At 39.5% G+C, this 17,246-nt stretch overlaps 2 protein-coding genes across 2 annotated transcripts; both read right to left on the bottom strand.

Moving 5' to 3' along the window:
• Nucleotides 1–4,373: 4,373 nt before the first annotated feature.
• On the bottom strand, nucleotides 4,374–11,886 carry kifbp (kinesin family binding protein). The gene is made up of 13 exons (XM_083969338.1): nucleotides 11,366–11,886; nucleotides 10,412–10,510; nucleotides 9,685–9,764; nucleotides 9,461–9,519; nucleotides 9,138–9,262; nucleotides 8,793–8,886; nucleotides 8,424–8,536; nucleotides 7,850–7,999; nucleotides 7,421–7,495; nucleotides 6,488–6,650; nucleotides 6,161–6,335; nucleotides 5,884–6,069; nucleotides 4,374–5,645 (listed from the first exon to the last, which is right to left on the bottom strand). The coding sequence occupies exons 1-13, from the start codon at nucleotides 11,867–11,869 to the stop codon at nucleotides 5,507–5,509; spliced, it is 1,962 nt and encodes a 653-aa protein (XP_083825464.1). The 5' UTR covers nucleotides 11,870–11,886; the 3' UTR covers nucleotides 4,374–5,506.
• An 869-nt stretch (nucleotides 11,887–12,755) lies between these two features.
• On the bottom strand, nucleotides 12,756–16,367 carry mpc1 (mitochondrial pyruvate carrier 1). The gene is made up of 4 exons (XM_083994013.1): nucleotides 16,164–16,367; nucleotides 14,817–14,913; nucleotides 13,980–14,112; nucleotides 12,756–13,615 (listed from the first exon to the last, which is right to left on the bottom strand). Exons 1-4 carry the CDS (start codon nucleotides 16,236–16,238, stop codon nucleotides 13,591–13,593), a joined length of 330 nt encoding a protein of 109 aa, XP_083850139.1. The 5' UTR covers nucleotides 16,239–16,367; the 3' UTR covers nucleotides 12,756–13,590.
• Between the last annotated feature and the right edge of the window lie 879 nt (nucleotides 16,368–17,246).

The raw sequence follows: 17,246 nt of genomic DNA, 5'->3' as shown, positions 1-17,246 counted from the left end.
GTTTCCTGAAGTCTTCTGGTGTAGAAAGTGCAGAACATCCTCAGTGGAAACTTTTGCGTTAGCTGACTCTAAATATCCGATATCAACTCCCGAGTTTGCGTAACAGCGCATTTGGGCTGAGGAAATACCAGAAGATAGCGGTTTAAGATTCAATCTGTATGTTTTTTTTTATGTAATGAAGGAAGAGACAATTTGTTTTAATTGGCCGCGAAAAGAAAACGACAGTGTTTGTCTGCTTGCAGCTAAATTCACTTCAGACCTATTCACTTTATTCAGCTCGTGCATAAAGCTGATTCCCCGCTGAAAAAAGCAGGTAATTCACTGAGGCTGTGGATGAACCCGGTTTGGGAGTCAGCAGCCCCCTCTCCTGAGATACCTGCTGTATAACAAATTATAGCTCAGTGACCTCACTCAGTTGTTTCTCTCATCATAAGTCACTGACTGGACTCTAGGGCACGCTTTTGTGTGTCTGTGCCTATTTTTCATTGTATGTTTCATTTGTGTTTTTTCATATTCCTGTAAATTGTAGGCTATAGCTCATATGCCTTGTGTTTGTTGGCACTTGAATGTAATAAAACATTTATATTGTAGGTACCTTGAATATTCTCCATTACATTGCACTTGCTTGCATTTATTTGGCAGCCACAGCTTAGTTGTGTCATTTTGAAAATATGCTTTACACATGGAATATATGGCCAACTTTGATAAACTTCCTAACTCCTTTTAAAATGTTTTTTTTTTGTCCTGAAATGATAAACTCCAATTGATGATATAGATGAATATAAAACTCTAAATTTTGACTTTTACTCAAGTAAATATTTGAATATTCACATACTGTACTAAGATCTAAATAGCTCCTCCATTGTTAGTGTTTGTACTTCTGCCTGTGATGTCAGACTCTGCCAGTAAACACAAGTCGAGACATTTCAAGTGTGGACACCTGGTATGGCGCCTCAGGCAGTTAAAGCATATTTATAAGATTAACTGCATTGATCATTGCTCAGAAGTAAGTTGCCCCTGGGCTTATATGAGCTGGCAAAAGTAGGACTTTAAAGAGGTGTGGTGTTTTGACAAATTTTGCAAATGTGATGTAATGTGCCTGTAGTTTTAGGGAAGCGTTCAAGGGTGGGACTGATATCAGGATAGAGTAAGAAGAAGCATTTACGGTGTATAGAGGAGTTGCAAATATAGTCACTGAATAGTAATCAGTGAGCACTAGAAAACACCTGCAATGCTGGGCCTGTTGGTCAAGTTCTTCTCAGTCATCAATAATGTTATGCTGTATTTATTTATGTAGTCTATCACAGTCTTGCATAAACTGTGAGCTGCAGTGATAAGGTGTATCACAAGGTTTGCTTGTGTTAAATGCAAAAAGTGCATAGAAAATATCACAGAATAGCCTATTGGGTATTTTCTTTCCAAAAAAAATTATTGATTGAAATTATTGTAACATTTCTAAAATGAATGAACCAGTTTTTTGTTTTCAAGTTTGACCTTGACATTTTTATTTTACACATTTTAAAACTAATTTCTCTCTATTTTCTCAAAGGAGGTTGAAAAAAAAACAGATTAAATGTGAAAAAAATTCTGCTGTTTCATTGGCCTTTTATGTCGATACATCAACAGCCATGATAGCGTGAGTTTTGTGGTTCGATGTGCATTTCACTGGTATCCGTTAGTAGTGATGAGAGCAACTTAGCTGATAAAGTCTGAGGTTTTGTGACTATGAGAATCACCAGTTTATTCTCGCATCACAGCATCTGACTGCACCTCTTAACGTTTATCAGAGGTTATAGTGATAATCCTTCCCTATACACACCACACCCTATGATGCACAAACCTAACCATGACACTTTTGAATAGAAACATTGATTCAATCAATCAATCAATTTGTTTATTTCGGGCATGTCAATTTAAATCATCATCATCACACTTCATCTTAGTTCAAATAATACAATACACATGGCCGAAAGGGAAAGCGGGAGAAGCAAAAGCTTATCTAGTCCCGCCTCCATTACCCACAGGTTAAAGGCTGGAATCTCATCACTTGTAAATGATCATTAAATATTGGGCTATTTCTCCATCGTTCATCATGTCAGTACTTTCCGTGTCCTGTGGAACTTGAAAAAGTAGTACAACCACAGTATGTCAGCTAACAAACTGTGGTCTGTGATGTTTAGGTGTTTTTTTAAGAGTTTGACCCATTCACACTGTGTGTGTTTCCTTATACGTGTGTGTGTGTTTTTCGTAAGTGTGTGTGCCCATGTGTGTGTGTGTGTGCGTGCGTGTGTACATGTTACCGTCAGCACTCTGCCAAATATTTGTTGAGTTCTTGTCCTATTGTGAACTGAATAGTGCATTCCTTTCACTGTTTAGTTGCTGTGATGGTGTGTCCTCTTCTGCCAACATGCAACTTTTTCATGCCTATTCCTTGTCTGTCAGACAAGAAGAGAAGAAGACAGACAGAGAGAGAGAGAGAGGACTATTTATTTCAGCTGACATATCAGTACGATGCTGTGAAGGAAGTGGTGAGATCAGTTGCTATCATTTTCCTGCAGGAAATGACACACTAGCCTGCCCAACCTCGCCTCCACACACACACACACACACACATACTGGAAGTGACATATTTATGAAGCAATACCCACTTACATACACCACTGCACTCGTAGCTCGTCTCCAGCTGATGCTCCTACTGTCTCCTCCACAGTACTCAATACTTGAGCAATTAAAAGGCCTATACCACTTTCACAATCACTGATATATCCCATTATGTCTGATATAAACATGTTTACCTGCTGCAGCTATGTTCCCGCCTCTATAAAAGTCTGTTTTTATAGCCAGCTTGGTTTCTATTCCCACGCCTGTCACATTATGTGGGATTCAAGTCTATTGTCTGAGCAACCAGAGTTTATGGGAGTAGAGACAGCACTTCGCCGCTCTCAGAAACACAGTCGACACACACACACACACACACACACACACACACACACACACACACACACAGTCGTTAACATATATGCAAACACTATCACCAATCACCAGTCTGGGCAAAGAACTAGTTGGTACTCCACAGGGAACATTGGCAGTGACTGATAACCACAATAAACTAACGTCAGCAGTGTTTCTGTAAAGAAGTAAATGTAAGAGTTGATGTATTTGGGCTAGATGCATTTAGTTTTTTTTTTTAGCTTACAAACCGTAACTGTGCTGATGTTTGTCATATATGGCAAACTGCAATGACTTGACTTTCACTTTTCCATCTACTCATTGGATTTCCTCAGAACTTTTTTGTCTGACAATACTTTTTGGGTATACTACCAGTTTATTGAAACATTACAATTTCATGTGAAACTGTGCAGAGAACCACAATATGAACTTGAGTTATGCACATGAATATGAACTAAATATGTTTCCCAGTAGGCTGTCTCTGACCAGTTCTCAATAGTTTGTGTGGTGAGCCTATGTCCATACACATTTTAACAAGCGTCAGGAAAGTTACTTGGAACATAAATTGAGATTAAAACAGGAATTTTAGGTTTCTCTTCTCTGGAATAGTTCCTGTTGCAATATAGCCCATAGTTTTTCTATAGTCTTTATAACAATTTATGTCACAGTCAGTATGTTGAATTGTGTATATGTAATGTGAGTCCACTTGAATATACGTGTAATGTTTTAAGAAGAACCTATTGAAGTCTAAATTCTTAACAAGGTGTTGGAACAACCATCCAAACTATATATTTAAACATATGCTATAAATGTATGGTAAGCTGATGTGATGATGGTGTTGGAAAGCTCTCTTCATCATGTCACACATTTATAAAAACATAATTTATGTATTTTATTTTCCTTTTTTTGTCATCTATCCACACAGATATTGTCGGGTGACAAGACTGTTGTAGCCTTAGGTGATGTAGATGAATATGATTTTGATCAAGTGCGTATTGATGTCACTAGATTGTCTACCCAGTAGCTTCACCGCACACACCCTGAAGGCCTCAGGGAGGAAGTAGCACCTAGAAGGGCAAGGTGACATGACCTCATGGTTTGTTGGAAATAGCAGCAGCCCACACATCTGACCTCTTTTGCAAATAGTTCCCTGGCGAAAACATCTAACGGTATCTGAGAATTGACTTATATCCTCAATTAAATGCAATTAACAAAACGTGTCTTTATCTCTAAAGCTCTTACATGAGAGTGCATAGTTTTAATTCAGCTGTACCATGTGATAAATGTACACAAGAGTGCTTCAATAATGAATCATGTAGGACACAAGTGTTGAGGGTTGATAAAAAGATGTAGGGTGAGCTATACAGTAACTTTTATAGGACATCAAGACACAGTCACAGACAGTTTAAGACATAATTTGGTTTTAATAGACACAGTTTTAGACATTTCTCTGCATTAAGCAGTTTAATAGTCTGGAAAATCAGGTTCTTATACTCATCTGGAGCCCAAACTGAGACAATTTAAGCCTTTTACTCAGAGACTCAAAGTCATTAAATCTACTCAGTAGTCCTGTTATATAGAGCTACACCAGAGAAAAGACTGTGGCGCCATTTCATCCCCAACTTGTCTCCGCAAGTACAAAAGCACATATTGGTATTGTGGCGTGAGTGTGTAGTACTTCATTGCTTTACCATCATTACATTTAATATCGACTGTACATAAGATAGGATGACTGTGATTCCTCAGAGACAAGAAGATAATACACATGTTCATCCAGATGAAGCAGGCATCATGCAAAATTATGACATCTAATACACCGACATCAGTGTGGTTAAGGATGGTTGTTTCTCAGAGGCAAAACCAAAAAGCAGTAAAACATGTCAAAAACATGTCTGACTACTGTCTGGTTGCTGTGGTTACGGTGAGCTTCAACACTAGTTTTATTTTCAGAGATTTCAAGTCACTGAAGAAACTGAATTTTAATGTGCTGAGTGTTTAAATAAAGAAAATGAAGCACTATCAAATGAAAATCAATATGATGAACAATTAAAAAAAGAACCAGAAAGAGTCAGAGAAGATGCTTGAATAGTAAAATAAAGTTAAACAGAATGAGACAAAATAAAACTCTTTTATGTACATATGAGCTATAATGATGCATTAATCATTTCCAAAGGTGTCATCTGACATTTTAGCCATACACCCACATTTTAATTTATTTATGCATGTCGTGTAAAGCATTAATGTTGAGTGACAAGCAGGTTTTGATTAATTCTGTGTTAAAAACGTGAAGACGGTACACAGTAATTGACAATTCCATGTTGATTTTGAGAGGAATATATTTTTTCTGTCGTGTGAATTAAAACTAAACTGACCACACATTTTACTACATAAATGTAAGCACGTAAGTATAGTGTATACTGTGTTCAAAGGTCTTGAGGCCATCACCAATACAACTATAATAACGAAGACAGTCAGTTTATGTGCCACCCAGTTTCTCTCATCTGGATGCATTTAATACAGTTAGTGAACCATGTCGGTCAGTGAGCGGAGCCATCCCTCAGTTGTTTGCAGCCATCCTTGCTTTGAGGCGGTTGATTTTGAGAGGCAGCAGGCCGACCATCTCCTTACTCAGCTCCAACTCCGTCTCCGCAGCCGGTGCTGCATCAGGGTGAGCCTCACAGTACTGCACCACGTATCTGGACAACAGGTGGAGGGAGAAAGCGATGGTCAATACATCATAGTGCCTTCAACATTAAACTGCAGAGTACATCCTTATCCCATTAATTAAAATGAAGCATTTTCCTCGTGCTTCTGTATTAATGTCAACCCGTTACTCTCATCCAGCAGAGTAATGCAAGGGAGCAAGTATTTCAATACACGATAAAGAAAAAGTTTACATTTTATCACAACAAATGGAGAAACATATTTTCATACTTGTAGTTTTCCAGAGATCTGTTGAGGTTTTCCAGCTGAACAGAGGGTACAGAGCTGATGAGTCGGCTGTGCAGTCTGGCTACTCTGAAGCGGGCCACCAGTGCCGGTCTGAGCACCTCCTCCTCCAGGTGCTCTGGATACTTCCCTTCTGGAGAACGTAGAGAGTCCAGGAACATCTGGAAGTACCTGGAGAAGAGAGAGAGGATCACAAGTCACTCACTCATACAATAATGAATATGCACACACAGGTACTCCACACACATATATGTTCACTTACTTGGCGGAGGCGGAGCAGAGGTGGTTGAATTTCTTGATGGTATGATTATCTAGGGACTGTGTGTCTGCTTGTCTGTTGGCCAGTGCCAGTTTCAGATCCATCATTTCACTATAGATCTCTGCCAACTCAAACATCAACTGTCTGCGGATCATCAGGTAGTACTGGGAGTTCAAGTCTACAGGAGGAGAGGAAAGTCAGATTTAACAATTCTGGTGTCACCTCACATTGATGCTGACTTTATATGATATTTTTCAACAGTATTATACATAGAGATCAAACGTTTTTCAAAGGATGAAAAAAAATGAAAGCAGAAAATGATCTCAGTACCACTGCAGATTGGCTCTAACATATCAACTCTTCGCTTGTGCATTTTGCAGCGTCGCTCCAGATCCTCTTCGAAGAAAGCCAGGGCCCTGAACAGAGAACTGTGATCCTGCAAGATCTCTATGTGGTCCGTCACATACCCATCCATCTGAAAGTACTCCTTGGCCTGCAAGAGTGAATGAAAGGATGTTGCAAATACGGAAAAACTGCAGACAATACGAAGAAAACAAAAAGCCCAGAGGATGACTCTGCATAATCAATCTTTGATTGTAACCACTGGATCTCAAACACCCACATGTTTCAGGTTTAATCACCACATTTAACAGCTGAAACTGGGCTGGGTGTGTAAAGATAAAAGATGAAGGACTCCCCACCCAATCAGATCACATTCTTTACTGAATCAGTAAACACTTAATAAAAACGTTGTCATACTTTCCGAGGCTGCAATTTTGCAAAGCGTCTTTGCCCATTGTCTTTATCACTGTGAATTATTACTTCAAAAATAAATCCTTTTTTAATTGTAGTCGTCTGTCAAATTGAATGAGTTTGACATAAAGATGACAAGTCGGTACAAAGCGGCACAGAAATAACCTCACGTTGGCAACACCGTGATGAGATCGAGATGTACACTTCAGACAACAACGTGGTTGAATACTGTAAGGATCAGTTGAGTGTTGAGCATCAGTGCAGAGTGTGCAACGCAGTCGAAATCAACTATAAATATCACGGTGCGTTCACTTCTGTGTCAATTCATGTGAGGTTTCTTTTATAGATCCTAATATCACACAGTATCTCAGTGGGCCCCAAAGCTCTGCTGCTTCTAAAGGAAGTTGAAATCCAGTGTAACGTTTTACTGAAGTCATTTTTAAGTCTCATTCAAGCCTCTTTGTCTATCCAAGCAAGTGTGTGTGCGTGTGCATGTGGTGTTGTGCATACCTGTGTAACATAATTCTGTCCCACTAAAAACACAGCTCTGGCCTCAGTGAAGTCCAGTGGAATCAAACAGCCCACCTAGAAAACATAAAAGTAGAAACGTAAAGCTCATCTATTTGAATGGGTTGGTATTTATTCACACAACGGCGCCTTCTAGTGGCACAATACTCTCAAGTCTTCAGCTTATTGCCAGCTCTTTGCTCGGTTGTTTGTGCTTGTGATCTACTGACTGATGCTATCACAACAAGGCCTTTCACTCCTTATATCTGCCGTGAAGACACTGCCGTGTTAAAATGTTAAAGGGAAACACTTCTGCTGCTACTGGTGGAGACATTATGGTGATTAAATATGTTGATGAAGATACTACATGTTTCTTAACAGTGGTTTTATCAACAGCATTGCTAGAAATAGTAGAGGTCTTATCCAACAGACCTTTTCCTCCAGACTAGCAATGGAGTCAAAGGTATCTTCGGAGCCAAACAGCATAGCGCTCTTCCTGCCCTTCTCTTCCTCCTCCTCCTCGCGTCTTCTCTCTCTCTTCAGCTCTTCCTGACGATCAGTATCCAGTTCCCCGATGTTGTCCTGGTTACAAACAAGCACAAGACACACAGAACAATTAACTTCATCTGAGCTCAGCAGGAGCAGATATAAAGATAATTTACACAAACAAACATTTTTGCACAAATAAACATTGCATGACAAGATTTATTACAGTGATGATCATTATCCTAAATCGTCTTTTATTTCGGCATAATCTAACATTACATAATCTTAATTAACTTTGTCCACTTCTTTCTGTTCCTTGGGTTTTTAGTTGATACAGTTAAGTTTGTTTGTGGGTGGTGCTCTTTATGCTCAGTCACACTGGCTATCACGGCTCATAAGACTTGAGTCATGTGACCTGGGACCAAGTCATGAGCCTAACACATTTAAAACCCGCCACAGGCACAAGTACAACTACACACACACACACACACACACACACACACACACACACACACAGTACCTCTAGCAGCTTCTTAGCATCCTGCAGGATGTTGAGACAGTATTTTATCCAACATCTCGCTATCTCTGCTCTCTTCTGCCTGAGCTGCTCCCTTCGCTCACTCTCCGTCTCACCTGTGTCACACAGAAGGAGAAAAAGATGTTGACAGGAAGGAGGAGCATGAACTGAGAGGGGGGTCAGAGAGAGGAAGGATGGTAATAACTGAGGAGAGGAGGTAGGAGTGGGCACACAATTGCAACAATGCTTCCTTCACAGTTGTGGTATCTCCTGTTTAACTCAATGTAGACAGAAACCCCATGTAAAAGGAAAAGTAACTCAATGTGCTTATGCTGAAATGTGTATTTATTAAATATTTAGATGGATACTTACTTTCCTGTGCTGCAGCCTCAGAGGGAACTTCTCCGGCCAAACCTGATATGACAGTAGCTGCTGACAAGCAATGTCTGCCTTCCATGTATCGGCCCTAAAAAATATATATTTTTTAAAATCTTACACACATACACATCTCTTATTACTTGTGCTAATGAACATCTAGACCACATATTGATTATAATAAATACAACTATGAAATCAAAATTATTTTCAACAAGGAAATTGTAACTTTTAATTTTTAGCAAAAGTGTGTTGCATCCAAGGCAAAATAGATGAAACATTTTGGGTGATAATATTAAGGTTTGAGGTTTGAAACTGATTGTTGAATCAATATGAGATTACCTTAGTGATGTAATATTGTGATAGTGTAGCAGCGTTCAGTGCCCACTCCATGGGATTGAACTGATTTAATTTTAACTGCCTCTGCAGCGTACTGTGACAATAGGTGGCAGCACGCTCAGTTTCACCTGGATGACAAAACATTATAGTTATTATAACTATCATTTAAAAAAAAGCAGAAAGCCTATAACAACAGACTACAGTATATTCACACAATAATAAATACATAATAAAAGGTAGATGTTAATAGATTTAAATCTGACAGAGTATTTGGAGTTATATCCGAGACATTTTACATAAGATGATTCAAACACAACAAGCCTTACCAAGGTTTTTATAGACTTGAGCAAGGTAGTACATGGTATGAGTGTAGGCCAGCTCAAACCTGGTAAGTATAGAAAATGTAAAAGGAAAGATGAGAGGAAAAGAAGGGAACAGAGATATACAGTATTAGGGGAGGCAAAGTGAAGTAACTATAATATTACTATAATAGATATGAAGTTAAATCTGTAAAGTGTGTGTGTGTGTGTGAGTGTGTGTGTTTACTGACCTCTTGGTCCTGTCCTGATGCGTCAGCAGGTTTTCCTCAGTAGTAAAGTACTCCGTCATGTTGGTGGGAGGACTCCCATCCTGAAAAAGGAAAACACCACAAACATGGCTGCAGAAGAAGGAATGGACTTGCACAATGTTGTGTGTGTAATTTTCAAGTTGTGGTATGTTTGCTCCTAACTCTTCCCCTTCTGTCAATTTACCCTTGAATGTTGGCGTCACCACAGTTATGGCAAGTGACAACATTGTCAAATATATTGCTCCCTTTTGGCTTCATGGTGCACTGTATTGATATTTCATCTTAAAAAAAAACAAAAAAAACAAAGTGCAATCAGGGCTTCAGGCTAACTTTTTTCACTAGGAGCACAGTGGCCCCTAACTAAAAATTTTAGGAGCGCAACCAGAAAGTTTAGAGGGTGCACACCATAAATCGACTTGCATAGCAAATATTCACATTTCTTTTCCATTCATGATCCTCACACACATTGTGTGCCTGACACCTGTAGTAACAGAGTCCAGATTCTTTGAGTCGCCCCTTTCACATATCACCAGTTTAAAACAAACCCATTTACTGGTTGCACATGCGCAAGTAGATGAAAAATGTACTTGCACAGTCTGGAGCCCTGGCAATAAATCAAAAACACAACAAGACATTGGTCTTTCTATTCTGGCATGTTGATTATTACCAGCAGCTTCAGTGTTACAGCCAAACAGGAAACTGACTTTACCTCCTTCATGTAACGTTGGTAGATGGATTCAGCTGTTTCAAGGAATCCCTGAGCAGTCTCTGTCTCATCTCGGCCGGCCCACAGGATGCCCAGCTGGTTCTGAAAACACACAGACACACACACACACGTTATGATGAGATGTGATTTACACATACACTAGAGTTTGGTTTCCTGTTATTGAGTATATGAATACATTCAATCTCGAATTAATCATGTTATCTAAGTACTTTCTCTTGTCAACCTGTCTGACTAGCCCAGTGATGTTAAACTTATGCAGCATTGGATCTTTTCTTTTTTTCCCCTTGTACTCTTGGTCCCAAGGGAGGGAGTAGGGGAGGGTACTAGTACGGGATTATGTTTAATTTACGAGAATGGTACAGTATGTGTGTGGATGTAAACTTTTGTCTTTATAACTGAAAATGCCTTAAAGCAGAAGTAAGCAATCCGGTGGTTTTGACTAACTTCTTGTCAGCCGATGGAGTTAGTAGTCCCCGCCCTCGTCCCTTCGTCACCACATTCATGCGCATCCCTTGGCTGCACACACAGAGAGGACCGCCCCTTTATGCCGTTCTCTCTCCTCATTGGATAAAGGTTGTAGGATACAAGGAAAGTTTTCTCCTCGGCTTACAGCAGAGCAGAGTGACTGACAGACCCGTGTTTCAGACCAAACACTCTATATAAGTGATTACTGTCGGAAGATATAACTATTTAAGACTTATATTAACACAAATATTCCGCTTACTTCTGCTTTAAATAAAGTTATATAACCCTTTTTTTTTTTAAGATGGCGTGATTTACGGATGATTGCTCAGCAGTTAGTGCTTCAGTCTTTTAACAAATACGCATAAATACAGGTGTATGTTAATCTTAACGGCTGTGGCAGCAGCCTAGCTGGTTGTCAATATTGTTGCTAACGTGGAGCTAAACAGTCATGTAACAACTAGTCAACGTTACCCTGACGTGGATAAACAGTGACACATTGTCGCTCGACACGCCGCATCTCTCCAGCTGTTTCATGCAGTTCATCAGATGCTCCTGTCCGGCTGACAGCTCCTCCGTGTCGACGTGGTTGACGCCGAGGTAGTACTCCACGGCCCCGAGCTTAGCGGCCCGCAGCCCGGCTGGCGAGTCGCCGCTGAAGCCCCGACCGAAGACATCCTCCGTCTGCCCGTCCACCGGCGGCTCGGGCGGCCGCTCGTCGCCGCTCTCTCCTCCTCCTTCTCCTCCTCCTTCTCCTCCTCCTCCTGCTCCGCCGCTGCCGCCCTCCTCCTCCCCACCGTCGCCGGCTTCAAAGCTCTTCAGCGAGCAGTAAATCTCTCTGAGCAGCTCCCTGGCTTTGTACTTGGAGCGGAACGGGTCATTTTCTGGGTCGTTTCGTGATTCTACTTCTGTTAAATTTTGGGCGTTGGTGAATTTGTCGCAGACTGCTCTCCACTCATCGCTGCTGAGAGCCGCCATGACGGTGTCTTCTTCTACGACGCTCCGCTCAGCTGCGTCTGGATCGGTGTTGATTTCATTACCGCCGCCCAGCGGTGACAACCAGTTACTGCAGCCGATTCAGTATTTTATACGTTAATTTATATCTTTTCCTCCAGGCATTATTTCAGTGATAACCGGTTGCTTTACAAATTACAATAGTGATTAAGTACAGTTATGAGGTACTTGAACTTTTTTTTATTATTATTATTGTACACCACTACATGCATAAATATTGTACTTTTTACTCCAACTGTATGTAAAAGTGATTTAATGTTACTAACTAATCTAACATCTTATATATATACAGTATATATCAACATTATATTAAACTCAGTAATAATACAAAGCATTATCTAATGTTTTATTTATAATTATGAGTCCACGACAGCTATGCACTTCTAGTTTAGTAAAATTGTGTAGTGCAAGTATCTTTACCCTTGCAATATTAAATGTTAAATTGCAGGTTAACTATAAGTTAAATGGGAGCAATCCTACATCCCCCACTGGTTTTGACAATGTCACTTGGCTCCTATTCATTTAATGGTGAGTACACAGAAAATGGTATAAGTATGAAAATATGTTTCATATATTCATAAAACTTTCTAAAATTTTGACATAAGGTTCAAAAATTGCATTTGAAGTAGCCCCCATTCCTTTCCAAACAAGTTTGAAAAAAGTGTCATCATGAGGGCGTTAGATTGCAGAGCACATTCTTGAGTGTAAATAAAGAGCAGTGGCCTGTTTGTCATTACCATGATGCGTATCTCCAAATAACAGGGCAGGGCAGTAGCAGGGCTTCAAAGCAAAGAATAAAAAAATAAAGTTGCAATGCTGAACTTTGGAAGAAGAAAATCAACTCACTGAATTGTGTTCAAGTTGGTTATTGCCAGTTTATTTAAACAAACCCAAAGAATCAATTTGTTAATCAGGGAAAAAATATGTAAATTATGCAGTGGCAATAAATTAATGTGAATGACATGTAGCAATGACACAGGGTACATGTTTGGTCAGCACTGACAGAAGCAGCTTGTCTTCGCAAGTTATGTGAGCAAATTCAACATTTGCATGATTTAATCAGTTGAATCAATTATACTCTCATAAAACTGTTCATTAAATTACATCCTTGTGACCTTTACATTTTCAATATACAGCATAAGAAGAGCAAATAAAAGGCTCACCTCTGTGTGCACTCTGTTTGAGTAAAAGTTAATGAATGAATGCTCAGCCAGTGATATATACGTATATGCTATAGTGCAGACATGTTTGCACAGGCTAACGAACAAATACTTCAATGACTAAGGAGGTATGGCTGTAATAAAAATGTTTATGTTAATAACCTCAAATGAGATGATTGGTGAAAAATGATTATTTTAGCCAGTTTGAAAGTGCATGGCCCGAATGGATTCAGTGTGCAAAACATAGTTAAATGTTACATATTTGTGTGTCTTGTTGAAAGCAAAAATAAACCGGAGCACTTGACCTTTAAGCTTCTAGGAAAGCTTCTGCTTTTATTTTGTCTGTCTATTAAAAAGTGACTAAAACTTCACATGGATGATCAATCATGGTAATATATCATGGTGTAAGTGCCACAGTTTTCAAGGATTAAATCAAATGTTTTCATGTCCAGGTTTGGGTGGCTGTCATCGTGGCAACATGGTGCCACTCTGCAGTGAACGTCCGCCATCTGCTACAGTCCGTCACTAGGATCCACTCTTCTTCTCCACGCTGAAATGATACAGAACCAGTCAGAGTCCACAAGGTTACAGTATATTCTAACCTCATGATCAATCATCATCAATGCAAAGGGAAGCACCAGATATTTTCAATCATTTCAATCACTGTCATTTCTTTAAGTGAAGCTTTACAGGACAACTGAAGACTGTAATGACATCAGTAACGAAAAGAGAAGTCTAGTGGTTCAATAACCAATAGGACTGGAATCTGTAGGCAAAGTGGTGAAAACAATCCAGAACAAAACACACCTTTTTTGGTAATTTCGAGAAAATTGACAAATAACTCCCAGAGCAACAATTTGTATATCTCCTTTAGGCAACGACAGAGAAAAAAAACTGATTAGAATATGACTTACTTAAATTTAATGAGACGACTGGCTTGGACGAGCTGTGCACTCTCATTGGTCAAATGGCACGCAAACAGTAGCCAGTTGCGTGGCTGCACCTTGTAGGCAAACCTCATGAAGAGTAGTGAATAGCAGCACAGAGCTGAGAGAATATAAACAGACAAAAGACATTCATTAACCAACAGTTATACAAAATTATGAGCTCTTGTTATCACTGCTGAAACAAGGCATGCTTAAATAGTTTAGCATGTTAGCCACAAAACTAACAGCTCACATTTTCATATGTTTAGCTTTGAAAACATTGAAACAGCACAATCCTGCAGCTAAGTGGGGAGTAGAGCTGCAACAATTAATGGAACAAAAATCGATTGTTAAATTAATCGTCAACTATTTTGATAATCGAATAATTGGTTTGAGAAATTTCTTAAGAAAAAAGTTAAAATTCTCTGATTTCAGCTTCTTTAATGTTGAATATTTCTGGTTTCTCTGTTCCTTGATGACAATAAACTGAATATCTCTTGGGTTTGTGGACAAAACAAGGCATTTTTGATTGACATTTTTTTAAACATTTTATTGACCAAACAACTAAAATAATCGTAAGTTGCAGCTCTAGTGGCGAGTACAAACTCTTCTGTCACGCTTCTGTTCCTTTAAAACCTTTTTGAGGTCAAAGTGAAAACACTCTTACGACAAGGAATGTGACAAACGAATGGGACGGCCAGGAAATAACAAAAATTGCAGCTACAAAGTGTACAAATTACAACCCTTACCCTACCAATGTGACATTGGGAACCAGAAAAGCAGAGAGGTGTTGTGACTTGTGTGCATTTGTACTTTTTTTCTTACCAAAGGTCATCCTGCCACTGATAATCTCAGGGCTTTTTTTCATATCTGCGATGGCGGCTATAGGAAGACCCCAGTTTGCTACTGGACCCCAGAAATGCTGACAAATAAAATAAAAAGCATGTTAGTAAAGATTTAAAAATGAAAAATACAGTAGATATGGCATTGGCTGCAATGTACAACACCCACATTAAAGTCAAAGTCAAAACAGACAGGGAGGAGGACAGACCAACAGGCCGTCACAAATGAGGAGAGACACTTAGAAACAGACACTGATAGACAGACACAGAATTATTAGTACTTACCGTGCTGTTTAATGTTTTGTTTTTCAGGGGAGATAAGGAGGAGAAAAGAACAAAAAATACAGATAAGTCACACTGACAAGAACCAGGTCACACAAGACAGTCCACAGGTCTGTTCTGAGCCATTCACAAATCATTAAAAATAATGTACAAATCATTTGAATGGTCTTGCTGCGACATCAAGTCCTTGGATGAAAATGGTTAACAATTAAAGAGCAGTGACATCCACACTCTCTAATAGCAAAATATTACGTGCCCTGTCAGAAAACCCCCTGAAGGTCATACAAGTCATCATAATGTGAGCCTTAACCACCTATAGTGCATTTGTTTCACGACCACACTGTATTTTTAAAATGTTTTATAAAAAAAAATAATAATAATAATATCCCACAGATAGATACCCTCGTCAGCATGTGTGTCAAACGTAAACAAAGATGGCCTCCTACATCAATCACTCGGACATGGCCTTCACTTTAATCTGTGACAACTGTAAACAAAGATGTCCTGCACGATACTGTAGATTTTACTCTGTTCCTGTGACATTAACACACACTAAACGGCACATGTTGTACACACTAATCAGTCTTCTCGTCACCTGAATAAATAACAGCAGCTCTCCCTGCCTGCACTTTACTACCAGAACCAGAATTTGGCAATAGTCACAATTGCATTGATGTAAGCAATGCACCACTTCCTGGTTGTTTCCCCAGAATCACTGACACTATGCCCCTCTTGCATAGTTATAACCCAGAAATACTGGTTTATGCAGACTTTGCTCTTCTGCATTTACAATATGCTACAGTAACTTACATAAAGCTGCTATTGCAACACCACCATCCTTGAAAGCAAAAGGAGAATAAAGACAACTAATGCAACAGTCGGCACCACATATACTTAGGATACTTTAGAGTTTTACTAAAGCGTAACTTCAGCGGGCTGCTTCACATTGACTACGTTGCCAAGCTGTGTAACTCCAGTCACTTCATGGCCAAGAAGCTAACGTACATTAGCATGTGTGCTAACAGAGATATTCAGTAGATGCTAACACGTACCTCATCAAATATTCCCTGAACTCTTTGCTCCTCAGGTGGTCAACAGCTTTCCGTGCAAGTATCCCTGCCATGGTTTAACGTTAGGACGGTGTGTGTTTTGACCGAAAATGGCAGAGTTTCGATGCTGAAGGGCGACTGTCTGGAAGCTCAGTTCAGAGGACGACCGGTCAAATTTGCGACCACAACAATGACGCTTTACGACACTGACGTAATGACGCAGCTCAACCAGAGGCCTACGTCGGTCAAGCGCAACCTTGATTGGATCGTGTGTGGAACCTCCCATATAAATACCTCCCCTTACCAACAAAAAGTGAGGGAGGTGTCTTATAAACTAATTCACAGGTAGACTACCACCCTGCCAAGCATTATCTAGACATTTGTGCGGATTGCTCATTGTGTGAGTCTGAACCTGAAACAATGATGCACCTGTTCTGGCACTGTCCCTTTAGGCTACTGTCATATTCTGGACAGAAATGTCCCGGGCAAGATTGACTTGATTTTTCTCTGTGTTGGAAAGATGTAGGCTACTGTTTGGTTTCCATAGCAAAAAAGAAAGAGTTCAATGTAATCAATTTGCTGATCATTTTTGGGAAATGTCATATTCATAAAAACAAAATGTAGTCACTCAAAACCTTAATTTAAAGCTTTTAAAAATAAAACTGAACAGTAGCAGAGGCTACATCCAAGATATATCTGACTTTAATAACAAAATAGCTGTTAAAACTCTTCATTTGTGCTCATTATTTAATAGATTAAAACTCCCCCTGGTTTGTTTAATTAGGCCTATTGTTTGTGCAATAATAACTTCACTTATTAGGCTGACAATGCAGACAATGTTTTTCTTGTTGTTGTTGTTGTCAGTGATTCTCAAAGCGAGAGCCCCTTGGTGGATTGTGAGGTTTTTTACAATAAGGAGGCAACATGAAAAAGTGTTCAGTGCTCAATTCACTTGAAATTAATCACAAATATGTTCACATATTTGCAATTCTTTGTCAATAAGATTTCGGTCCTTAGATCCTCACTCCCCCAGCATGCTCAGGACCCCGCAATTCCTATAGCAAGCTCAGCTGTTTTCCACC

The sequence above is a fragment of the Trachurus trachurus genome (assembly GCF_905171665.1).
Source record: "Trachurus trachurus genome assembly, chromosome: 3".
Lineage (NCBI taxonomy): Eukaryota > Metazoa > Chordata > Actinopteri > Carangiformes > Carangidae > Trachurus > Trachurus trachurus.
This window is presented reverse-complemented; position numbering and strand designations above follow the sequence as displayed.